Source organism: Rhododendron vialii, chromosome 5a, assembly GCF_030253575.1.
Source record: "Rhododendron vialii isolate Sample 1 chromosome 5a, ASM3025357v1".
Taxonomy (NCBI): domain Eukaryota; kingdom Viridiplantae; phylum Streptophyta; class Magnoliopsida; order Ericales; family Ericaceae; genus Rhododendron; species Rhododendron vialii.
In genome coordinates this window covers 31,414,674-31,441,124 of record NC_080561.1, presented here as the reverse complement: position 1 = coordinate 31,441,124, position 26,451 = coordinate 31,414,674, and the positions used below count along the sequence as shown (strand labels likewise).

Here is a 26,451-nt window from a genome sequence, read left to right as displayed (position 1 = left end):
GTGACAACCGCTGTCGCCGGCATGAAGCTCCTCGATGATGCCCGAGACTTGATGTGGGTGTGCGACCAGGAGATATGGACCGGTAAATGATCTTCGGTAGAGCTTCCCGTTTGGATTGAGCCAGAAGAGAGCGGCCCTGTTTCTTAGTTGGTGAACTTCCTTTTTGTCGGTGGGAATGGAGTCATCTCGCAGGTAGAGAACGATTTCATCCATCCAGCTTGGGCCAAGCTCTATGTTGAGTACTTCCTTTTGTAGATCTTCAAGTTCAAAACTGGGCTTGTCAATAGAATTGAAGGTAATGGAATGGTGTCCAGTATATGAAAATGCCGAAGCGAGCCCTGCAAAGGCGTCGGCATGGGCGTTTTGTTCCCTGGAGATGTGCTCGACTCTGATTGCTTTAAATCATTGAATGAGCTGGACTGCGGCGCTGAGGTAGGTACGCATGCGGTCGTCCCGAGCTTCATATTCCTCAGAGAGCTGGTTAACCACAAATTGGGAATCGCTGTAAACCACGAGCTCTTCGATGCCAATGGCCTCGGCGGTTTTGAGTCCGGAGATCAATGCTTCATATTCGGCCTCGTTATTAGAGGCTGGGAAGTTGATGGAAAATGAGCTTTCGTGCAAGACATCGGAGGGTGAGAGAAGAACGATACTTGCACCTGCGCCTCGGCTGTTGGAGGCACCATCGACGTACATTTTCCAAACATCTCCGTGAAAAAGCTGACATGCTGTGCTAGGGTTGGCCTGGAGTACTGCCTCGGTGCTCGGGGTGGGTGCCGAAGCGGATATGTTGGGAGGTGTAAGCTCGGCGATGAAGTCAGCCAGCACCTGACCTTTTATTGCTGTCCGAGGCTGAAAGTGGATTTTGAAATTGGCAAGCTCAACGGCCCATTGTGAAATTCGGTTGGAGAGATCTGCCTTACGGAGGAGAGATTTGAGGGGGTACTCGGTCAGGATGATGATGCGATGCGACTGGAAGTACGGGGCAAGCTTTCGGGAGGCTGAGATGAGGGCGAGCATGAGCTTCTCCAGGGGGAGGTAACGCGTCTCGACAGGAGTCATGGTTTTGCTGGAGTAATAAATTGGCTGGTGCTCCCGGCCCTCCTGTCGGACGAGCACCGAGCTTAGAGCGTGCGGGGAGACAGCTAGGTAAAGGAACAAGTCCTCTTGGTTTTGAGGAGTGACGAGGAGAGGAGCCGTGGAAAGATACTCCTTTAGTCGTTGGAGGGCTCGGTCACAGTCTTCTGTCCAGTTGAAGCTTCGTCGGCTGCCCTTTAGAAGTGCGAAGAATGGCTGACATTTGTCCGAGGAACGACTTATAAACCGATTCAGTGCTGCGGCCATGCCGGTTAGCCGCTGAACATCGCACTTGTTGTGGGGAGCCGAGAGCTGATCAATAGCGCGAATCTGGGAAGGATCGGCTTCAATACCGCGTCGGGAGATGAGGTGGCCAAGAAATTTGCCGAAGCTAACACCGAAGACGCATTTCTCGGCATTGAGGCGGAGCTTGTGGTTCTTGAGTATCTCAAAGACTTCGGCGAGGTGAGTGAGATGATCACCGGCGAGCAAACTTTTGACCACCATGTCGTCAATGTACGCCAGCATAATGTCCCCTAGTAATCGCTCGAACATCTTGGTTATCATTCGCTGGAAAGTTGCCCCGGCATTTTTTAAACCAAAGGGCATGACAAGGTAACCAAAGATCCCGTGGGGGGTAATGAAGGCGGTGTTCTCGATATCGCCTTCGCTCATGGCAATCAGGTGATAGCCCCGGTAGGCATCCAAGAAGCTGAGTCGCTCATGTCCGGAGGTGGCGTCGACGAGCTGGTCGATACGGGGAAGAGGAAAGAAGTCCTTTGGGCAGGTGTCATTGAGGTTTGAGTAGTCGACGCAGACACGCCATTTGCCATTCTTTTTCTTGACTACGACGGTGTTGGCCAGCCACTTGGGATACTGGACCTCTCTGATTGCCCCTGCGTTCAGAAGTCGGTTGACTTCTTCAATGACGGCCTAGGAGTGAATAGGAGAGGACCGTCGTGCCTTCTGTACGACCGGTCATTTGGCTTTGTCGATGTTGAGCTCGTGGCAGATGAAAGTGGGGTCGAGCCCGGGCATCTCATATGGGGTCCAGGCGAACACTTCAATGTTTCGGTCAAGAAAAGCTACCGTCTCATTCCGATCAGTGTCACTAAGTGAGGAACTGACAAGGAAGAAACGGGAGCCGTCTTCGGTTATTGGGATGGTGGCCACGTCTTCAACGGTTTTGTCGTCGGGGGATCTACCGACGTCCTCCAAAACTGGGGCCTCGGGGGCTTCAATGAGATTCACCCGGGAGGTCTGTTTGTTGCTTCGGACGGCGTTGACGTAGCACTGCTTGGCCGCGGTCTGGTCTCCGTACAAGTCTTCCTGGTGCCCGTGTGCGCCAATGAAATGGACCACTTGGTGATAGGTGGAGGCAATTGCTTTAAGCCTATGCAACCAGGTGCGTCCGACAATTGCGTTGTAAGGGCCTAGGACGTCAACTACCACAAATTCCATTTCAAGAGTAACCGAGCCGGCGCGGACAGGAAGAGTGATCATACCGATAGGCCAGACAGGAGCTCCGTTGAAGCCGATAAGAGGAACTTCGGAGGGGCGGAGGTCGGTGTCGGGAATCTTCAGATCCTTGAACAGAGAGTAGTACATGACTTCAGCCAAGCTGCCCTGGTTTACGAGGACGCGACGGACGTTGAAAGTTCCGATGCGTAGCGTGACCACGAGGGCGTCGTTGTGGGGAAGTTGGACGCGGTCGAGATCCTTCTCGGTAAACATTATCGTCCATTTGGAACCGTCATCGGTTCTGGGGCGCTTTGGTTCGGGACCGACTAACATGACTTGCTTGGAGGAGGAGGCTTCATTCAACTCGGCCCGGATGACGCGAGCGGCCTCGGGGTTCAAGGGACCGTGTATGACGTGGATTGTCTGGACCTCTTCCTCAGTATTTGTTTCGGTCCGTTGTGCCCGAGCCGTTGTCTTCTCGTGATCGATGAAGTTGCCGAGGTGGCCTCCCGCAACAAGCTGTTCCAAGTAGGCCTTGAAGGGCTTGCATGTTGTGGTGAGTGACCTTGTTCGCTGTGGTAGCTGCATCGAACGATGGGATTCTTGATTTTCCCATTCTCGGTTCCTAGCTTTTGATTTGGGAAGGAGAAAAAGGGCTGGTCCTTCACTTGGTCAATGATCCGGTAGATGGGAATGGTGAAGACGGTTTTTTCAGCGTTGAAATCGCTTGGCTTCAGTCCCCTCCTCGGTGACTGCTTGATTGTGTTGACCTGTTTCTTCGTTGTTGGGACAGGTGCGGGAGCCGGTATGGATACTGAGGTGTTTAACGTCTTTGAACTCGTGGGCTTCCCGATGCCTCTTTCTGCCTTGGATTCGATGAGCTGACACCAGCCCTCAATTCGAGTCATAAGGTCCTTCATAGAGTTCGGCTTATGGCGAGCGAGGTCGTCGCAGACTTGCTCGTCCTGGGAGGTGACACCGAGCTTGAATCCTCGGGCAGAGATGACGCCGTCGCAACCCTCTATCTCATTGAATAATTCCCAATAACGGCCGGCGTACTGCCGAAGCGTTTCGTCGCTCCTCTTGCGGAGGGCTAAGAGGGAATCGATCTCCTTCTCGTGCTTGTTGCTTGTTACGAACCGGACCACGAAGGCATCACAGAGGGAATCGAACGAGGAGATTGACCGAGCCGGGAGTTGATTGAACTAGGTGAGGCCCAGGTTGCCAAGGCTTGCAGGAAACACTTTGCACAAAAAGGTGTCGTCCGAGGGTTCATTCCGAAGCAATAGAGACATGACAGTTTTATACTGAACCAGATGAGTGTACGCCTCGGTCTTGCCGTCATATTTGGCAAATTTGGGTTGGGTGAATCCTTTGGGAGGGGTAACCGAGTCGATCTCTCTCGTAAAGGGAGAGGTCGTGAGTCGTGTAAGTCGCGCGTCGCGATGAGGTCGGATCGAACGGTCGGGGCCGTCTGGACACTCAGTCGCTGTACGCTTCTTGGGGACAAGTTTGTCCAATCGTTCGTGTTCCTTTCTCTTTGGAACAATACTAACCGATCTTCTAGAAAAACGCTCTTGGCGGTGATGGCGGTAGCTGTCCCGAGCGGAGGGCTCGAGGCGCTCGGTGATCGGGCTCCTGCTGTGTGCGCCGCCGGGGTGCGAGACGATGGGACTTCTAGGTCGGGGGCCCTTCAGGCGCTCGCGGTATCCCCGAGTCTGGATCTCGACAAGGCCGTCATCCCCCCTGGCTGCCCTTGTGAGGCTAGGGGTAGATTCCCGGCCTGTCCTGCCCACTAGGACCGAGTGGGTGGAGGAGGCAGAGACGCTCCCACCACCGAGCCTATCAAAGGCCGATGGCCTCCTTCGAAGTTGCACAGGGGAGCGGGAACGGTCCCTGTGCGATGTGTCTTTTGGGGCTCGAGTGTCCGCCGCCCTTGGTGACTCGATACGATCCTTGACTGAGGGGCGGGGTCTGTGCTCTAGCAGGTGACCGGCTTTGTGACTGGGGGGGGGGGGGGGGGGTGTGACGGTTTTTCCTTCAGCCGCGACTCCCGGAGGAATGAGATGGGGAGATTTGGAGGAGGTGCTTGATTTCCGCCAACTCGTCTCGGACGTGTCTGTCGCGGTCCATGACCGTTGTGAGGTCGTCGATTTTCTGCTCAAGATGGCGGATGTAGGAGTGGAGCTCGGAGGATGGGCTTGCGTCCGGAGCTGACGCTCCGGCGCCAACTCCGATGGATACATGGGTCTTTCCAAGGGCGGTTGCCCCGCCGGAAGCCAGGCTGTGGTCCATGAGGGAACCGAGCCCGTGGGCGGCACCACCGTGATGGACTTCGTCGATCTCAACCATGTTTGATTCTGGATGGTGAACGGAGCAGAAAGGGGGAGGTGAAAGTTGAAAGGGTGGCTAGTTCCCTAGCAGAGTCGCCAATTGTAGGGGTTCGATTTAGGAGGGACCTTGACCTGAGTTAATATTCCTCTTCCGCTGCTCTGTTCCTCCGCCTCTGAACCTGCAACAAGTCACTAAGGCTGGAATAGCCTAGTGACCCTTCGACGATCAAGTTAGATGTAAGGAGAGATGTTTTAGGTCTAGGGTTAGGGAAAGATGGCATACCTCTCAAAGATGAGTATCCCTTTATATTTATAGACCTAGGTTTACTTAGGCTCCAAGCTAACGCGTGAAGGATACGCTCGGGTAACCTCCTCGGGTGATATCACAGATGACGCACCGGATAAGGCAGTTACGAAGCACATGGCCAAACCTGGCCTCGATGAACCTTTGCGCCACGTGTCGCACTTGGTCCCCTCTTGCTATGTTACATCCTTTCTAGATATCATAACAGAATGCACACTTCGGTAATCAACCGAAGTGTCAACAGGAGGCTTGGCACCGAGCGAGTGAATGAAAGGATATACACTGGCCCACCTGTATGATCCTATAGACCGTGCTGATATGAGGCCTCGGTTACTGGTGATCCGGTTAGATTACCGAGTCCAGGACCAAAGCCCACACAGGAATTTTTCCCACACTCGACCTAGTGTAGGTCTGGCTTTCACTCAGATCTGTAGTGTATTTAATTTGGTATATCCAATGCATGATAGTCATAAAAGTAGTAAAAATAAATGTGCCTTTAAATTTTAATATTCGGTTTGAATTATTTACTGAGGTTGTGTACACCTGAGCCCTTCCAAGTCCTTTAATGGTGTGAGCCTCATGACTAGGCTGTCTCGTTTCTTATTGCTATCTTTGTTTTCAAATAGAAGCTACAGCCTACCCTAATATTCAAAATGTTATTGGTGTTTAAAGTTTACACTTTCTTATTTCATTTTAGGATGTTGTGCACAGAATACACATCCATCTTATAAATGTTTACATCTTTTATTGTGCTTTGTTAGCTATTTGTAGGTTCCATATCCTTGGGGTGAACTTCTTGTCAATTAAAGTTGAACAATACTGGTTAATTGATTTCTTAGGCAGATAGGGCCTGGAGGTATCCAATTGTCATTGTTGCAGAAGTGTATAATCTTATCTGTCTAGCTCAGATTGTATTCACTGTGTTTTCTATTGGAGGATTTAACGGAGAGGGGAATGGTACCTCAAGTTCCAGCCTTCTTCAAGCCCCTTATTTTGCTATCCAGAACCTTATAGTAATTGTTGTTTTCCTCTTTTTTTTTTTGCCTCTCTGTAGAATGGACTTTTGTACGAACAGGTTGCTATTGCAGCTATGGACTGCCAATGCCTTGATGTTGTGAAGGTATAAAGTAGTTCTTTCTGCGTGCTGTCCAGAATAGCTTTCGGTTTCTCAATTTGCACCTGCAACTTTGGTAAATTTACCGATATTTATCTATTGAGCATTTAGTTGATCTACTTTGGAATCTGCACAGTAATTTTTTTCAACTACGAGCTTTAATATAGTACTAGTATACGGTGATCTTCATGGGCAGCTCATTGGGTCTTTCGAAAGATGCATTTTTTTATATGGTCTTCAATGTGTTGAACTTTTATTTGCTGTGAACCATACTGGTCTTGTATGGAAGCATGAGCAGCTTCAAATGCCATTTGGTTTTTTTTTAACAAACCCTACTTATTAAGGACAGAAATGAGGGAACCCTAAATCATTGTTGGGCCAATATCTGCAGAAGATTTGGCTACCTTGGGACACGATTGAAGTGTATTAGTTTGAAGTTTAGAGTAGAGTTCTTTATTCTTTTTCGTTTAGGGTGTGAACTGTGAACGGCATGTGATGGTAACTCTTTGCTTAACTGGGGTTTACAGGAATGATCTGATTAAATCTTTCGCTCATTGTAACTGAGTTTATTTGTTTGGTCTACCATTTGGGACAAGATTCTTACCATTAATCTCCTTTTGATTAGGACTAGGCAGTGTCACATTCTATTGTTATGCAACAAGCATAACTTGAAGCAGTTGTTTTTTGTTTTCTTACCTATGTTTTATTGCTTTTGAAGCGCCATTGGATGTTCTTTGGTCTTTGGTCATGAGCACTAATTCAACAATATGAGTGAGTGGCTTATGAGGGCTATTAGTGCATGGCTAGCATCTGTTGGCCATTCCATCACTTGTATGGGCAACGTCAGATCAAACCCAAACTATAATGAGGATAGCACGTTGAACACACCCATGTCTTTTGGGAATCTTGACGTGCTAGATATTCCATAGCATGGTGCTATACTATATCTTGACTGGCACGAGGTAATACGATGAAAGAACTTCATTCGCATGGAGCTAGCATTGGACAAAGCTTGAAGTGATATAGGAGATCTTAATTGGCCGATGAAAGTGTTGTGGAAGTGCTTCATCGGCATTGTTGCAATGTTGATCGCTTACTCATCTAAAAGGTTAAGATGTTAAGAGAGAAGAGAGGCAACTTTAATATTTTTTTTCTGAAAATATACCCTCCTCCGAAGCAGGCTATAGAGATGCAGAATAGTTTAATTCTAATGTCGGTGTTGAAGAAGCAAAGTGAAAACCCATTGATTGCCCAAGCACCAGTGACACCCCCTCGTGGGAGCCCATCTGGGCCATCACGTTACAATACAGCAGCCACCCAGTTCTCCACATTGCATCCTCCCTCGACGACAATACCCTACTTCGCCTTCTCTCTCATTTCCACCGTTCACTCCTGTCTCGATTCGCTGGTAGCTAAGATGGATTGCAGAAGCTGAGAACAGATCCATCTCATTTTATGGTGTAGGAGGAGCTATCAACTGCTGGCTCTGAACCAAGTGTTCTTGTTCTTGTGTGGATGTATGTCTGGTGTGGACAAGGCATGTAGGTTAGTTTCTGTTAAGTTATGAGTGTATATGTAATTAGCGTGTAATTGAACCCTTGTGTAATTAGATTAGGAGTTAAGGGTCTTAGTGTAATTATTCTCTTAATCTAGTATAACTCTAACGTAATGAGAAAAATAACCCTAATTATTTGGGTTCCCAATCCACGTCTCTCTCTTCCTTACAAGTTTACATGGTATCAGAGCAAGACGATAAACCTAGGGACTGTTCCGTTCATCCTCGTTCATCGTCATTGACTGGTCGGCTTTCATCAATCAACATCGATCACTCTATTCGCTTGCACCCGTTGATCCTTGTGGATTTCCGACGCCGTACAACTCGCGTTTGACGCTGTACGTCCTCTGACGATCTTTTTTTTTTCCGACACCGTACAACTCGTTGGCTCTTCTTTCTATGTTTCAGTCTTAACGTTCGAAGTAAGTCAACCCCGCACTCTCCTCCAGCCATCGCCTACTACCGAAAAACCTCGTACAACACCGGACAACTGCCAACAGTTCTTTTAGAGCACTTGCTGACCACCGACAGCCACCTCAAAGCACTTTCCAACCTTCAGGGATCCTTGCTTTCACTCCAGCAACCCTCGGTTTTCACTCAAAAAGGACTGGGTATGATCTGATTGTTCTCGATTGAAACTAGGTCAATACATCCAAGGTTTTTTCGGCACTGTTTGAGGTATTTTTGAACTGTTAGGATCTGTTTTTTTTGTGTTTGGTATTGTTCAGTTGTGGAAATTCTGGTTTTCATAGGTCCTTGAAACTCTATTGGAGAAATTGGAGACTGTGTTTGGCTTATTTTGTCTTGGTAGCATTCTACTATTTATTCATTAAAATGTCGGAGGAAAAACAAAAAGCTTCCGCTAGTACAAATGATGAATTGAGTCGTGTAGGGACTCTAGATAATTTTTCTCTGGATATTTGCCATATTAAGTTGGATGGTACCAACTATTTGATTTGGTCTTGCACTTTTACTTTGGCTATTGAGGCCAAAGGGATGTCAGAATTTATTGAGGGTTCTGTTACTCAACCTATTGAGGCTATTGCACTGAAGAAATTTAAATCTCAAAAATCGTTAGTTATGACCTGGTTGTTTAATTCTATGAGGGCTGATATTTGTCATACTTTTCTGCTTCTTAATACTCCACATAAGATTTGGATTACTGCAGCCCAAACCTATTCTCAGCAGGGTAATGATGCACAGTATTTTGAATTGAGGAAGAGGCTCCGTACATTGGAACAAAATCATCGTTTCGTTGCTGTGTATTTTGCTGACTTGAATGGAGCGGGACAGAAATTTGATTATTATCAGGGATTTCAGGCTGTTTGTGCTGTTGATACTGCTACTTGGTTAAAGCGATTGGAGAAGGAACGTGTCTATGATTTTTTGGCTAGACTTGATATAGAATATGATCCGATTCGCGTGCAGGTGTTAGGTCGTATTTCGTTTTCGTCGTTGGGAGAGGCCTATGCCATTGTTCAGCAGGAGGAGAGTAGGAGGGGTGCTATGTTGGACATTCCTACTCCTGAGCGTTTTGCCTTGGTTGCCATTCCTCAGGTTGGGCTTGTTCCACAGAGTGGTAAAGCACAGTCTGGTGCTAGCAGTGGGCCTATTAATCAAGAGTCACTCCGATGTGATCATTGTCACAACACCGGCCATACCAGGGATTTCTGTTGGAAGCTACATGGCCGTCCCTCTCGTGAGCGAAGGGGTGGACACGGTAGTCGAGGTCGTGGCCCCATGCGTTCTCAGGCCTAGGCCCATGTTTCGGAGTCTACATGGGTTGCTAGCTTGCCTGATTCTGGGTTCAGTACTGGGGTTCAGGCGTCTTCTGATCATGTTAGTGGTTTTTCTCAGGAGGAAATGCAAGCTCTCCGGCACCTAATGGCTCGGGCTGATTCTCCATCTACTATAGCTCCTACTTCTATAGCAAGTCCCACTTCATCCTATTTTGCTCACACAGGTATTTCGGCTAGTGCATTTACTGCCTCTTCTGCTATTCCTTGGAATATAGATTCCGATGCTTCAGATCATATGACAAGTTGTTCCTCTGTATTTGATTCTTACTCCACTTGTTCTGGTAAGGATAAGGTCAGGATAGCAGATGGATCATTCTCTACTATTTCAGGGAAAGGTTTCGTTCGCTATTCTCCCTCTATTTCCCTCTCTTTAGTTCTACATATTCCAAACTTTGCCACTAACCTTCTGTCCGTTAATAGTCTTACACGTTCTGCAAATTGTTCAGTGACATTTTTTCCTACTCATTGTGTTTTTCAGGAACTGGACACGGGCAAAGTGATTGGCAGTGGTAAAGCACAGGATGGCCTCTATTTTTTGGAGTCTGCACCTCGTTCACCTATGTCATGTGGTCTTGCTCTACAAGCAGATACGAGTTCAGCTCTCTCTATATTACATCAGTGGCACCGTAGATTGGGTCATCCCTCTTTTGGGATTTTAGAGAATCTTTTTCCTACTTTAATTAAGCATTGTTCTAGAAGTCATTTTTTTTGTGAAGCTTGTGAGCTTGGAAAACATAGACGTTCATTTTATGCACCTATTAATAAACGGAGTGCCTCTCCTTTTATGGTTATTCATTCTAATGTTTGGGGTCCTTCCCCTGTTACATCTCTTAAAGGTTTTCGGTGGTTTGTCACTTTTATTGACTGTTATTCTCGTGTTACTTGGCTGTATTTACTTAAATCAAAGAATGAAGTTTTTTCTTGTTTTAAATCTTTTCATGCAATGGTGCGCACCCAATTTGATGCGAATATAAAAATTCACCGTAGTGACAATGGCACTGAGTACATCGATAGGACTTTTAGGGCCTTTCTAGATGAAAATGACATTCTTTTTCAGACGACTTGTGTTGACACTCCATAACAAAATGGAATTGCTGAACGCAAAAATCGTCATCTTGCTGAGGTTTCTCGCTCTCTTTTATTCACCATGAATGTTTCCAAATATTTATGGGGCGAAGCGATTTTGACTGCAACTTACCTTATAAACCGTATGCCATCCAGTGTTCTTCACTTCAAAACTCCCATTGAGTGTCTTCCTGGTAGTTTTCATGTTACGACTCTTCCTCCGAGAGTTTTTGGTTGTGTATATTTTGTTCACGCTCTTCACCCCTCTGGTGGCAAGTTAGGTTCTAAGGCCCGTAAATGTGTTTTCATTGGGTACTCTCCTACCCAAAATGGCTATAAGTGTTATGATCCTCCCTCTAGGAAATTTTTTGTCTCCATGGATGTCACTTTTTGGGAAACCGAGCCCTTTTACTCTCCATCCGCTCCATCTCTTCAGGGGGAGCATAGGCAGGAAGAGATGAGGGAGGTTTATAGTCATGGTCAGGGGGAGGAATTATTTTTTAATCATGGTGAGGGAGAGAAGGAAAAATCTGAAGAGGAACCAGTATCTACCGAAAGAGCAACATATGACATTGGTGGTGATATTGAGAACAGATCACAACGATGGCAAATGCTTGACTTGGAGGTCTATACTAGAACTAGACGAAAAAATGGAAAGCTCTCCTGTGTGATGCCACTTTGTCAATCACAATTGCCTGCTCCAGTTCTGGATTCCTCAGCCGACTCATCTGGTAATGAATCTTCTCCTATTGAACCTCCTTTTATTGATTCTGATAATCTTCTTGTTGCTCTTCGGAAAGGTGTCAGGTCATGCGCCCTACATCCTATCTCCCAGTTTGTTTCTTATGATCGTTTATCTCTTTTGTACCATGCCTTTGTTTCGTCTCTTTCTTCTATATCTAGTCCACAGAATTGACAGGATGCACTGGTGATACCTAAGTGGAAAGGAGCTATGGTAGAGGAGATGACAGCTTTGAAAAAGAATGGCACTTGGGAGCTAGTATCACTTCCAGAAGGGAAGAAATCAGTGGGATGCAAGTGGATTTTCACTATTAAGCAGAATGCTGATGGTACCGTTGAGAGGTACAAGGCGAGACTTGTTGCCAAGGGTTTTACTCAAATCTATGGTATTGATTATGAGGAGACGTTTGCTCCCGTAGCAAAGATGAACTCTGTACGAGCACTACTATCTTGTGCTGCAAATTTGAATTGGCCCCTACAACAGTTTGATGTGAAGAATGCATTTCTTCATGGTGAATTAGAGGAAGAGGTGTATATGGATATACCTCCAGGTTTTTCTTCCTTTGAGATTGAAGGAAAGGTTTGTAGGTTGAAGAAGGCTCTCTATGGGTTGAAGCAGTCACCTAGAGCTTAGTTTGGCAGATTTTCGAAGGCTATGTTGAGGTTTGGATACAAACAGAGCCATGCAGATCATTTTATGTTCATCAAGGGGGCTGCCAGTTAGATTGCTGTCCTTATTGTCTATGTTGATGATGTAATAATGACAGGCAATGATGTGGATGAGATTCTTAATCTTAAGTCTAATCTGGCTCAAGAGTTTGAGATTAAGGATTTGGGATCATTGAGATACTTTCTAGAGATGGAGGTGGCGAGGTCTGACAGAGGTATTTTTATCTCCCAACGAAAGTATATACTTGATCTTTTGGAAAAAAACAGGTATGTTGGGTTGCAGACCTGCGAATTCTTCTATTGAGGCGAATCATCATTTTAGTGGAGATGTGGGGGAGCACACTGATAAGGAGAGGTATCAACGACTGATGGGTCGATTGATATACTTAGCTCACACTTGACCGGATGTTACTTATGCAGTTGGTGTTGTTAGTCAGTTTATGCATGATCCTTGTACTCTACATCTGGATGCAGTTTATCGTATCTTGAGGTATCTCAAGCCAGCTCCAGGGAAAGGAATTATGTTCTCTAATCATGGTCACCTGCGGTTGGAGATTTTCATTGATGCTGACTGGGCTGGATCTGTGGATGATAGACGCTCTACTTCGGGCTATTGTACTTTCCTTGGAGGGAATTTGGTTACTTGGCGAAGTAAGAAGCAATCAGTGGTTGCCAGATCAAGCGCAGAAGCAGAGTATAGAGCTATGGCTCATGGTGTTTGTGAGCTCTTGTGGCTTCAAACCTTGTTACGTGATTTGGGAATTTCTGATAGTGGTCCTATGAAACTCTACTGTGACAATAAAGCTGCCATCAACATTGCTCATAATCCTGTTCAACATGACAAAACAAAGCACATAGAGATTGACAGACACTTCATCAAGGAAAAGCTGAGTGATGGGTTGATATGTATGCCTTTTGTGAAATCGAAGGATCAATTAGCTGACATATTCACAAAAGGGCTTGGTAGCAAGAGTTTCCACTCCGCTGTCTTCAAGTTGGGCTTGACTGATATCTTCGCACCAACTTGAGGGGGAGTGTTAAGTTATGAGTGTATATTTAATTAGCGTGTAATTGAACCCTTGTGTAATTAGATTAGGAGTTAAGGGTCTCAGTGTAATTATTCTCTTAATCTAGTATAACTCTAACATAATGAGAAAAATAACCCTAATTATTTGGGTTCCCAATCCACGTCTCTCTCTTCCTTACAAGTTTACAGTTTCTTTCGTCCACTGCTGTGGAAGGAGGACATTTGGTCCCTTCTCTTCTTGCTGTTTTCACACAGGGTTTTGGCTAGATCTTTTTTTTAATATTTTTTTCTGGTGGGGTAAGTAATTTTATGTAGATCAGCTGTTGGAGAGGGAATATGGAGTTATTCGGGGTTAGACCAGTGTGTGAGGTGGCATTATTTGTTATGGTATAGCATTTGAAAGGAGGGAAATACTGAATACTGAATAGTCACTCATATAGTGTGAGGAAGTAGGATTGGAGAAGTGGAAGCAATTGAATCTACGCTATCAAGGACGTGCTTTCACTTTTAGGGATTTTAATTCTTTTCATATGTACGAGATCGTAGTGATGTAATGCTTTCTTCGATTTTCCTGCTTCTTCTACACAGTGTCTATACCTGGGTTGCAGCCCATTGGTAGTTATGGTCTTTTTTTTTCAGCTGGCAAACTAAGAAACAATAGCATGTTGGCTTTTCTCATTATTTTCGTAAGGCTTGTGCTATCTCTATGTGCGCTTCATCTATGGATGATGCAGTCTGTAACATGATTTTCCTTTTCCTTTGCAGGACTGCACAAAGGTCTTACAAAAGAGATTTCCTGGTAGTAAATGGGTTGGTGCATAAACTTGCTACCATAATGGTTATTACGTTGCCATTGTAAGCTTACTCATGTTGGTCGCTGTTGAGTGGCCATGACTTCAATCTTTAACCTCTTTACATCAAGATTTTTCTCTCACTGAAATTTCGGAGATAAATAATTTGCTATGACGGGCATCATTGCCTTCCTCCTTAAGTTACGCTGGCATTACTATTGTTCCAGTATCTTGGTTGCCAAACTGCCCAAATTTGTGATTTCATGTAAATGCTCGGAAGGACCTCTTCTTCCAGGAGGTGGTCAGCATTGTACATGCGCAAATGCAATGGGCTAGTTTCTATTTTACTTATATCACATCTACAGAAGTGGTCAGCATTGTACCTGTGCAGATGCAATGGGCTAGTTTCTATAAACCTGCTCTTCGGCTTCTTAATATGATAAGTTTTACACTTCCTATAATTTCTCTTCATTCTTCCTTGTTAAAGATTCCCAAAGGAAATGATGACTTGTGCAATTATTTACTCTATTTTGTTTTTGTAAAGTAGATTTCATATTTCACCGGCACAACCAAAATTGCAAAATTTTTATTGGTTTTGTTATGCTTTCTATCAACAGTCTGTATTGGGGGCTTTGCGAATGGCGTAGGGCCAATTCCTCCTGAGATTGGCAGCTTGAAGATGCTCACAAGGTCTCTGTTGTTACCCCTTTCTACATCCATGAAAGAAACAAATTTTTAGTTCAGAAATACTAAAAAATTTCTTTTGGTCATCCATCCATGAAAACCAGTTAATCGGTGAAAGATGCCGGCCATAGTCCAAGCTGTAGGGATTTTTTCAGGTTTTTAACTCCAAATACAATACTAATTCAGTTCCAATCAGTCTTGGAATCCAATTTATCCAAGTAATCAATCTATCTTCTCTTTGTGCATCATGTGCGAAAGTGTGAAGTTTTTACAGATAGCTTTTTGATTCCATGTTTATGGTATGGAATGCTTTTTATTTGTCTTAGATTTATCTATCTACTCTTTATTGCTCTAATTTTTCTTTCAACTAAAATGTGAAATTGGAGCAGAAACAGAGAAGTTGTTTCCGGATCGAAATTGGAGGTGAATGAAGAGAGAAGAGGTATAAAGACTAATCGTTTGGAGTCAATATCCTCTTCTTGCAGGTTTGCATATTAGCAAAGAAATAAATTTTTGATCTCCTTGGGTAACGTTTTCCATGAATATGTCCTTGCTTTCCTATTACAGTATTTATTTCCACTTGGACAAGCATGTGCTCTGGAATTTGGCATAAATGTTGTTGCAAGTTCATGCCCGACCTAAAGTTCGTACCATTTCTGACTGCTTGCTGTAAGCATGTATTTTAGGGCCTCAAAATGTTACCCCATTAGGAGGTTATTGTACTTATGGGCATGCCAAAAGAAATGATGAAATAGGTGTTTTTATTATTTGGAACGTGGCTGTAGAATATGTTGATAAACATACATTTTCAGATGGTATTATCTGGAAGTTACATAATCTATTTTATGGATTAAAATAGTTCATGTATATAATCAAAGTTTATCTTGGTGTCTGATTTGTTAGCTAAATAAATCTGATGGTGGTTTGTCGACTATGTTTTTTTGATCTTTTTCTTCTTTGTTGTAGTTACATCTCCAAACCTGCAAGGATGTAGTATAATGATTTTTTTGTTTTTCAGTTTCAAGAAGAGGCTTGGGTCTCTTTTTGACAATTTTCACAACCGGTGGGGTGCTTGTAACATTCACCATGGAGCTTCACTCCCCACTCCAAGGCCTTTAGTGGAGCTGCTACTAGCATAGTGATAGAAAGGTACACACCTTTTTCTCCTTTTTCGATCAGCATTAAGACAGTGGAAGAACAGCTCCACATCAAGAATCGACTAGAAACAGATATTAACCGAGTAAATGGGATTTAAAAGAGCCACAATGGACCTTTTCTCTTCTTTCTTTTTCAAAACTTTTTTTCCTCGCCTTTTTTAGTTCTTCTAAAGCGATTGATTGTTTATTAAAAGAACTCAATGTGTACAGAATTAGGCTTTGAAATTACACTAACGAATAATCTTTCATTTGATCTGATAGTTGGCAGAAACAATGTCAACAGATTGTTGAGAAAAACCAGAATTCAGACTCTTGAGACATAGAACACATTGTTGTGATAGTGAGTTAGCTACCTCACTTTTGATCTCATTTTTCAAGCTCGAATTTGCTGATTCATGAGATGTGGAGCAAAAAATTCATTAAGATCTTTGAGGTTTCTCTCATACAGGTAACTAGGTATGCGAAAATTTGATTATGATGGCTCTTTATCAAGTGACTTGCAGTTTTTGCACTAAGCTTTTACGAACATCTTTTAAAAATGTTTTCACACCTGCTTAGTCTGACTTTTACAATTTGTGTTCATAATCAAGTAACCAAACTGTAGTGACCTGTGCTCATTTTTATTTTATTTTATTTGGTATTGTTATTACGTATTATTATAATAAAGAAAAGGCCATGGATTCTTTTTATGTATGTACGTGCATATACATGTGTAAGTAGTTGATCGGGCCCGAGTTTGTGGGTCATGGACTGGATGTGTCGGGACTCGTGTGCATACTAGAACTTGTTAGAAACCTTTATAATTGATTATTTGGTTAATTTAGTAGTTTTGGGGGCCTCAGTGTAATAGTATGTGTAACTTGTGGGAGATGAAATGATAACTAATTACTTAAAGGGGTCTATTGCAATTTCTACCCTGAAGGCTTAAAACATTAGAGAACCACGTTCTTCTTTTTCACTTCCGGCCCCTTTGGAAGGATGGAGTGATTTCAAGCATAGTTCTGAATACCGTTTCGGACAGGGTATCGGTTTTTTTAATAGTACGGTACGTACCGGTACTGGTCAGGTACCGGGTACCGTTTCGGATTTACCGCAACTACAATATATATAATAATTATATATAATTATAATTCAAAAAAATTCCCCATATCATACAATTTATCATAAAATATCTCTACTAGAGATTCTCTAGTCCCACATTGCTTAGTTACAAAACTCTTTTTCACTTTAAATGACTTTGCACACTAGTGAACTTGTGAATGAGAACCCAATAAGAGGTCTCGCGCGCTCGGGAAAATGTGCCGTGGCCGAAGGCAATTTGGAAAAACTGATTCTGAAACCAATTAACCGGGTGCGCGTCACGGGTTAATCGTGCGCAGGGGGGGCGCAAATCCGGGATCTAAGCCTCGCGCACGTACTATGGTTAAGCCCATGTTTTGCTAAAAACATTTTAAAACGTTTTTTTTTTTTTTGTTTTTTTGGGACCAGAAATTTTTAAAAACGTTTTTGGGCCTGAAAAAGTTTTTTTTTTTTTTGGAACCAGGAAAAAAAAATGTAGTGTAAAAAAAAAAAAAAAAACTCCAAAATTTCGGCCGAAATTTTCGGTATCTCGATACCGGCCGGTATTTCCCGAAAAGCGGTACCGACCGGTATTGGGACCGGAACGAAATTGGGGGGTTAGGGTACCGGTTCTTCGTCAAAACGGTACGTACCGGCCGGTACGGAACGGTATCAATAACTATGATTTCAAGAGAAAAGAAAAGAAAGTGTTTTGGTTTCTAGCCAAATCGCTCGTTTGGATTGACTATTTTGGTGAAAATTAGAGAGAAGTATAAAAATAAAAAATATTTTGATTGGCTTCTCTCTTTTCTCACCCAATATCACTAAAAATGGTAAGATTTTGTGAGAAAGGACTTCCATTTCTTATCTCACTCTTTCACTAGGGGTGAGAACGGGTCGGGCTTACCCAAACCGTGTACATGGCAAACCCGTCCGCAAAATCGAGTACTTCTTTCGGGTCGGTCGGGCCCGTCGGGTTGGTCACAGCACAATCAGATCTTACGAAAACCCAAAAAAAAAAAAAAAAAAACGAGAGAGAGAGAGCAAGAGCTGACTATACAATGACAGATAAATCAAAACTCTTTGTTCCGTATGATGGCTTCAACTTTGATCTTCCCCTTCAACTTTCATCTGCCGGTGGATGGCCAATGGTGTGCGAGTGGGAGAACGTGAGAGAGAGAGGTGGATGCATGGATGGTGTGCAGCGGCTCACGGTGGAGTGTGCGGTGACATTCGAGATCTGGAGTGGATGAATCATTGAGGGTGTGTACGTGGGCGGAGAGAGAGGGAGAAATCCTGTGAGAGGTAGAGAGAGGGGGGAAATTTGAAGACGTGTGAGAGTGGGAGAGAAACATAACTTTGAAAAGAGAACTCTGCAAATATCACGTTGCTCTCTGCAAGAATATGAAAAGTCATGGGGCGGAGATAAGGTGTACAATGTACATCCGTTGGGATCATGCCATGTGTATGGTGTTGATAGCCCTTTTAATCGGACGGTTTGGGTTCGATGGGTAGCGATTCCTTGCATCCGAAGGCCGAACCAAAAACCAAATATTTTGCAGCCAGGAAACCGAAGGGCCATCTGAATTCGTTATCAGAACCGTCCGCATCCCTACGGGTCGGTTCGGGTCCACGAGTTTTTTGCACATGCCTATTTCTCATCATCCAAAGGGGTTGTTTGTTCCTGAGTTTCTTTTTCTCTCTCATCTCTCCCTCTCTCTCTCACACTACAAACTCTTGTGCTTCAACCCAAAAATCGAAGGTTAAGACCCGCAAATCTTGCGACAAGGCAAGAGGAAAAATTGATCTACAGACAGAGGGCTACGCATTGATCCTAGCGAAATCACGATCGGCCATATTCTGGGATTTTATTATATTGGAGGTGTTCTTGTCTTGAGGTAGGGTTTTCTACTAGTTTCTTAAAAATGCAATTTATCATGTTGCATGAGAACTAATTATTTGTCTATGTTCTAGTATATTTTGATATAAAGAAAAAGCCTTAATATGACTAGTACTAGTATTGCAATGACATTTGTATGTTTTAAGTTGATGGGTTTAGAGGTTGATTCAATCTACTAGGGGCTCGATTGGATGTTGTTTTAACTGGGTGTATTCCACAATACACTCGAATAAAGGATGATGAGACTGATTTAGCTTGCTTTGACAATCCAATTTCTACTTGTATTGGACTCTCCCCCTTCTTCGTGTATACACCTCAATCCGGTGAATGGAGTGCTAAATTATTGCCACCTCTTGAGCTCTCCATAATTTAGCCGGCCTAATACACCTGCTTTTTGACCAAAACACCCCTCCTCATCCCCCTCCCCAACGGCTCTCTTTCTCTGTTGACAGAGAAGAAGAAGTAGAAGCTAATCAAAAAAAAAAAAAAGAAAGAGAAGAAAAAGAAAGAAGAGGAGATCACCACAACACCTACACAAAAACACACACACAAACCATCAGAACCACCACAAACCCCCAATTTTGAATTTCAAACCCTAAATTTCAGAGAGATAAACAGAGAACAGAAACAACAAGAAGAAGATGAACATCAACAACAGATTGGAGAGAGAGAGAGAGAGAGAGAGAGAGAGAGAGAGAGAGAGAGAGAGAGGTCACCATGATCGGAGAGCAGCAGCAGCTTCTTCTTCTTTTTCTTCTTCTTCTTCTTCTTCTTCTTCTTCTTCTCTCTCTCTCTCTCTCTCTCTCTCTCTCTCTCTCTTTTAAAAGGCGATAAAAACAAAGAAGAGAAGGAAAGATGATTCGGTGCATGTGTGAGTCTTGTGACCATGTATAAAAACAAAGAAGAGAAAAATGATTTGGTGCATGTGGGAGTATTGCTTAATTATGAAAAAATAATACTAATAATTGACAAATAAAATAACTTATAACAAAAAATTAATTCAACTTAACATTTTCATATTAAACAAACCACAAATTGAATTAAATACAATTGAAATTGATTTTTTATTATTTATAAATATTAAATTATTTATTTTTATTTGTAAACTAAATTATTGTTCCTTAAATTGTGAAAAGTAATTAATTTTATTGAATTTTGTTATTATATAATGAATAACCTAATTTCATACTACATAAGGGCAAATGAGTCATTTAACAGCTTTTTACATCATATACCCTTCCTTATACCTCCAATTTATCTTTCATCCAAATCAAGTATTATTTTATCCCCCCTCCATAAATGTCACATTAATGTGGGTTATCCCTTCTTAATTAACTAATACCCCTTACTATCTTATCCCCCTTTATAAATAATACTCCCTCCGTCCCAAAATGATTGTCCGGTCCGCAAAACGGAGTGATAAAAATAATACAATTTTTTCAAGAAAAAATTCGAACTTTTTTCACAAATTAAAAATACTCATTAATATCTAGTAAGTTGTTAAAATTTTTTTGATTTTTTCTTGCAAAAATTGTATTATTTTTAACATTCCGTTTTGCGGACCGGACAAACATTTTGGGACGGAGGGAGTACACCCAAAACTTATACGTCATCCAATCGGGCCCTAGGAGTATTGTGCCACCGGAAAATGGTTAACTCTTTAGGATTATATTTCATGGCGAAAGGGAAAGAAGTAATCTACCTTTGTGATTTATTGAACAATGTTTCAACATCATCTCATGATTTCAGAGAGTTTAGAAATGGCTTTTATAGTGTGCTAAAGGGGAACCGTAAGAAATGTACAAAATCCTGTCTTTTTACTCATGTTGAAGGGCTATGTTTTATAATTCGGTTTTGTGTTTGTTGCTGGGATTTTTGCAGCATTGATATACGTTAGCTTTAATTGGAGATAGAACAAGCCCCACTTGATTTCAAATTTTAGTCAATTGTTCGTCTTTCTATTAGCGCATATCATTTTAACTTGCACTTTTTTTCATAGGTAAATATTGATGAATTGTGGTGTTTTTGTGAAGAGCACATCTACATTCTTTATATATTTGATTTGATGATATGGATTTCTCTCTTATTTGAAATATTGATAAGTGGAGTAGTTGATGAGCGGGGTTAATAAAGTACAGACACTTGAATACTAACTTTTAGTGTTTCATGAATATGAATTTTAAAGCAAGAGTATCGGGTTTAGTAGAATGAGTAAAGCCCCTTGGTGTTGATCTCTGATAAACTCAAACATTGCGTCACCTTTTACGTTTGCAATATATCTCCTTCGCCGGAAAAAAAGAAAATCCTTTTGCTTGACTTGTGATTCTGTGGAGCCATAGGAAGGTCATGGATAATCTATCTTATTCTGATTCTCTTGATTTTGAAGGGCTCGTATGTTGAGTCCATTATTTAGCCTCCTTTGAGTTTTCACTGGTTCACCTAATTGCCGACGTCTTATATTCTCTCTTTAAGTTCTTGATCAATCCTGTTGGGTTACTGAGCTTGGATGTTTAATTTGAAGTGTGTTCGGCCGACGCGACTTCAAGTTCAATATCTTGCTTAGTCCCCACTTGCATTATTTGCCTTGGTTTGATCATTTGATCATACTCTACTCATGCAAATCTTGTTTGAACTTAAAACTTGTATATCTATTGATTGTATTTCCTCCGTCCCAATTTGTTGCACCTATTTTGACTTCACGTAATTTAAGAAAATATCATAGTTTTTATTTTGAGCAGCGAAGCAAAAAAATTTATTGATACGAAAAAACGATTACAACGCAAAGCTCAAGTTGGCAATAAACCAACGGAGCACCCAAAGGGCCAAGCCCAGATCACCAAAGAGGTTTAAATAGGTATAAATATAACAATAAAGTCCACAAAAAACCCAAAATCCAAATACAACAATTAAGTTCAAAACACTGAAACTCTAACCCAAAAATTAAAAGGCATAACCCATAAATAACATAGGTCTAGCTGGAAACCAATCTATAGACAACAAGGGCCAACCTAAACAGCAACCCTACCCACCATCAACCTCGACCACTTAGAAAGAGACAGGCTGCTGCCACCACCGTCCCCAGAGCCTGGGGAACAATGGCCCGACCACCCCACCACAGGCCGCCCCACCCCAACACACCCACAGCCACTAACACCACCCTACACCAACATAACCTCAAAACATGCCTCCTGTAGCCACTGATGTAGACCCCAACCCCTAACACCGCCAATCCCTATACTTCGACTCATCATCACTTCCAACAAGACTCCCCAAAAACGAATCACCACCAACATCAGCGCCACAACAGCCACCACCTGTAAACCAAAAAACAAAAACAAAGCAAAACAAAACAAAACAAAACAAAACCCCTAATCACTCCCACTACCACCAGTCGCCCCAAAACCACCAGATCACCACCGAAAACGCCATCGCCAATAGCAATAGCATCCGTGACAGATCCAGAACCCGATCGCCTTCCGCTGCGGCCCCACAAATGCCGTTTAAGCACAACCCGGCGCCATCCAACAATGAGAGCCAATGGGAGCCTGACTGGACAGAAGAGGAAAGACAGCCGTTAGGAGAAAACACAACGTACCTAGCAACGTCGCTGTCGAAACCAGAACGAACGGAAGTAGGGTGGAGGGGAGGTAGAGAAGGGAAAGGAGAAGAAGGGAAAGTTAGGAGAAAAAGGAGAAATGAGGAGGAAGCCTGGGGGGAGGAGGGAAAGTGGACGCCTCCCCCCCCAGGCGGCAGCTTTAAAAAATTGGTCCTGAGAGAGAAAGAGTTCGGAGAGAAGGGAGAGGAAAAGTTAGAGAATTTTAAGAAAAGATCATAGTTACAGTGATTTTGTGTTAATTTTACCATTTTACCTTTTTATAATTTGTGACTTTTTGTCAACTTTCTTTGTCATGTTACTGAGAGTGTTGGAATTTTGGCTCATATGTTAAGTATGAGAGATACCGAGGAGTTCCAAAAATAGGCATGTTGGATGTCGCCGAGAGAAGTTAGGAAAGGACTGCTAGTGAAGGCGGTAGGGCTACAGCTCTGAGCTGTAGGGCTATGGATGCGACTAGCTGTTGGTCAGAGACGCAGCCCGGGAAAACCACAAGCAAGTTAATTAATTACTTGAATAATCGAACACAGTTTTAAACACAAAATTTGACCCAAATACGCTAATAATCGGAGTTGTTTTTAAAACATATTTTTAAGAACTCTTATTAAAAAATCAATTCATTCGGATATCGATAAGAACTCGATCAATTTGTTCTGTTTTTAGTCTGTCAAATTTAGGGACAAATATCTTAAAAACATGTTTTAATCAAATTAAACGGTTTCAATCTTTTTCATTTTTATTGAAAAAAATTGCATTTGTTAGTTTTGAGCCAAAATTTTATGATTTATTGGTTTGTCTCGACGAGAGAGCCGAAAAAGTAAAAAAAAAATTGATCGAAACTCATAATTTTTTTTAAAAAGGGAAAAATAAGTAAAAAATGCAGCCTTTTGACTTCTTTTTTTTTTTTTTCCCTCTTTCAAAGAAATTATGGAGTCTAGTATGAAGCAAAATAATAAGCTTGATGCAAAGCAAATAAATGACAAAAATATTGAAAAAGACAAAAAAATAAAGTCATCTAACTTATTAAACCAAAACAATCCCATCCCCCCCCCCCCCTCTCTCTCTCTCTCTCTCTCTCTCTCTCTCACAGACACATACACACAAAGAAAACTGCTTCATTGCTTCAAAAATATTGAAAAAAGACAAAAAATAAAAAATAAAGTCACCTAGCCTTTTAAAGTTTCTTTTTGGGAAGTGCTACAATACACATTTCTTATTTGGATGTGTATCATATGCACCCTTATTAAAATACACCAAAATGTTATGAATCCCAAAATGTTACGAATCTATTGTTAAAAAGTTACGAATCATATTGTTGAAAAGTTACGAATTTTTAGTATAAAAGTTACGATACGAAATAAAATGTTATGAATAACCGGTCCTACAAGTAATTTTTTATGAGGTGGCACAATATGAACCACACAATAGGTGCATATGGTACACATCTTAAAGGGGTGTATATTGAAGACTTTCCCTAGCTTCTTTAAAAAAGAAAAAAAGAAAAGGAAAACAGGTTGGTCGGCGGGTTTGGGTTTGGATTGACCCATATTCGACCCGACCCGTTTCAACTCCTTTACTTTTTGACCCATATTTGACCCATGCTCCGTTTCAACTTGCCCAAACACGCCCAGAGCTGTCCATTTGCCATCTCTACCCGTGCCTATGGCACTACGCACCCCAGTAGTGCAGTAGGCACAGATATTTTTGTAATATATTTTTGTTTTTTTATGCCAACGCCAAATGCCGAGCAGTGGGTAAAAAGAACCAATGGCATTTTTGTAATATATTTGTAAGAGTGTGGGTGTTTTTTTTAAGAGAATTGGAGAGCATACATCAACCCTTGGATCAAATGAATCTCAGCATTTATTTCAACTTGTGTTTATGTGGTCGCCACACCTTTTTGTTTATTAGGTAGATATCGGATCATTTGAAGGATTCGACATCATTGCTTCGATAGTTGGACTATTGCAAATTATCCTCAATGGTTTGGGAACAAAAATTATTGGGCACAACAGGCCCCCTGTTACCAACGGAGCACAATCTTAGATTCTTAGTGCCCGTTCCCCTTGTCTTTTAAGAGAAAAAAAGAGTTGGTTTTGTCCTTATCTAAATTTTTTTTTCGCATTTGTTAATTTTGTACCAAATATTTGTGATTTATTGATTCGTCTACGAGAGGAATCAAAAAAGTAAAAAGATTTACTTTTACCCAAATATTTTGGAAAATAACTACTTTTAAGTAAAAAAAATTAAATTAACAAATACGAAAAAAATTTGAATAAAGACAAAAGTGCTAAAAGTTAAGCTGAACGGGAGCTTAGAGCACCACATAACGTTACTCTATGAGCATTGAATAACTTATTCTCTTGCATAACAATGGATCTTATAGTTGAAAGGAAAATTCTAAAATTAGCCTAATGGGCTGATAATAAAAAGTGTGAATATGTATGAAAATGTGTAAAAAAGTACAAAAAAATATGAGTCTTTCTTATCTTCTTGTGTGCTTATTGTAAAGACCGTAATTGAAAAGATGTGATCTGCCGCATTGCTTCGGGAGTCCGTACTATTAATGGACATTATCCTCAGTTTATCAAAAAATATTCTCCCTCCGTCCATGTTTGTTAGTAACTTCTTTTTGGAGACATCATAATTGCTTTGAATAATTTATCTTGTCAATTTTACCCTTCAAATACTTAAAGTAATTTGTTTTTCAATTTGCAGCCACTCCCCATCCCTCTCAAAATTGAGCATTCCAATTTTTAAATGATAAATGGCAAACATCAAGATTGCTTTTGATTTGTAAAATTAATATTTGATTATAAGGGTAAAAGAGTAAAAGTGACACAATTTGTTCATTGACTTTCAAATATGGACTAACATTTAGGTACGAAAAAATATATATTTATAGACGTTAACACAATTTGTTCCTTGCCGCATTTCAGGGGCAAGATAATTTCTCAAATCTCGTTTTCCATTTGCCATGCCATTACACTCTTGCTCTTCACTGATTGAAGTGTTAAAAGAACTCAAGAGGAATAAAGTATAGAAGACAAGCTTAATTACACTCTTGCCTCCGTCCCGATTTGTTTGTCCAATCTCGAATTTTCAATTTATTAAGGAAACCAAATCAAATCCATTGATTTGAGAAGTTACATAATTTGAGCCATTGATTTTGAAATTGAACAATCAATTTGAGACATGTATAAGTCAAAAAGAGGACAAATAAATCGGGACAGATGAAGTATTATTGTAGAAGATCGAAAGAAAATCAAGTGGTACTAAAAAAATGTGTTTAATTTAGTTGCTGGCTAGCCCCAATGTGGAGTGGAGTATCTTAAAGTGGGCTCCACATCAATCCAATGAATTATACCCCTTTTTTTTTATAATATATAGATGTCTGGACCAGCTTACGCGCACATCGACTAAAGGCTCAATTCTGCCACCCGCTTGCCAAGAGCCTAATTAAAGTTGAAGCAAAGCTCTCTGATCTTAAAGAAATTGATAGCATTTAAGAACAAGTCCAATGGTGGGATGGAAAATTATGAGATGGATAGTTATTATAGTATGAAAAAAAGTGGTTAAAAGTTAGTTGGATGAATAATAGGATTCTCCGCTCTCCAATGGTGACTTCTATAGCATCTCCAACACTTGACTTCAAATCGGAGATGTCAAATTTTTTTTAAGGCATATGTGGCATTTTGGCATCTCCTATTTGACATTAGAGGCTCCTCTCCAACCCTTTTGCCAAAGGTTTGAACTTCACAACAGTTGCTCTTTACTTTTCAACGGAAGTTTTTAAACTTCTCACGGTTATTTTTGAAATTTGGCAGAGGGAGAGGAAGCTACCAATTTTGGCAGGTGGGGAGGTTCATGCCAAAGCCATGTCAGCTTTGGCAAGAGGGAAGACATATGAGTTGGAAGGTGAGTTGATGTCAAAAATGACCGTTAATTTGTCTACCTAAACTTTGACATCTTCTGTTGGAGATGTCAAATTGTTGATGCCAATTTTTTTTGAAGGCTTATGTGGCATTTTGATATTTCCAATTTGACATCAAGTTCTCTCTCTCCAACCCTTTTGTGTCAAAAAAATAGAGCTCAAACTTAA

General features: G+C 41.8%; 1 protein-coding gene and 2 long non-coding RNA genes across 3 annotated transcripts; all 3 read left to right on the top strand.

Moving 5' to 3' along the window:
- Nucleotides 1–5,580: 5,580 nt before the first annotated feature.
- Nucleotides 5,581–16,133, top strand: LOC131325267 (uncharacterized). Its single transcript, XR_009199632.1, has 3 exons — nucleotides 5,581–6,295; nucleotides 13,911–15,105; nucleotides 15,639–16,133. It is a non-coding gene; the product is annotated as an uncharacterized LOC131325267 (long non-coding RNA).
- Nucleotides 9,348–10,226, top strand: LOC131325266 (uncharacterized). The gene is made up of 2 exons (XR_009199631.1): nucleotides 9,348–9,807; nucleotides 9,930–10,226. It is a non-coding gene; the product is annotated as an uncharacterized LOC131325266 (long non-coding RNA).
- On the top strand, nucleotides 11,007–11,828 carry LOC131325264 (uncharacterized). Its single transcript, XM_058357420.1, has 2 exons — nucleotides 11,007–11,439; nucleotides 11,619–11,828. The coding sequence occupies exons 1-2, from the start codon at nucleotides 11,085–11,087 to the stop codon at nucleotides 11,645–11,647; spliced, it is 384 nt and encodes a 127-aa protein (XP_058213403.1). The 5' UTR covers nucleotides 11,007–11,084; the 3' UTR covers nucleotides 11,648–11,828.
- Nucleotides 16,134–26,451: the final 10,318 nt, after the last annotated feature.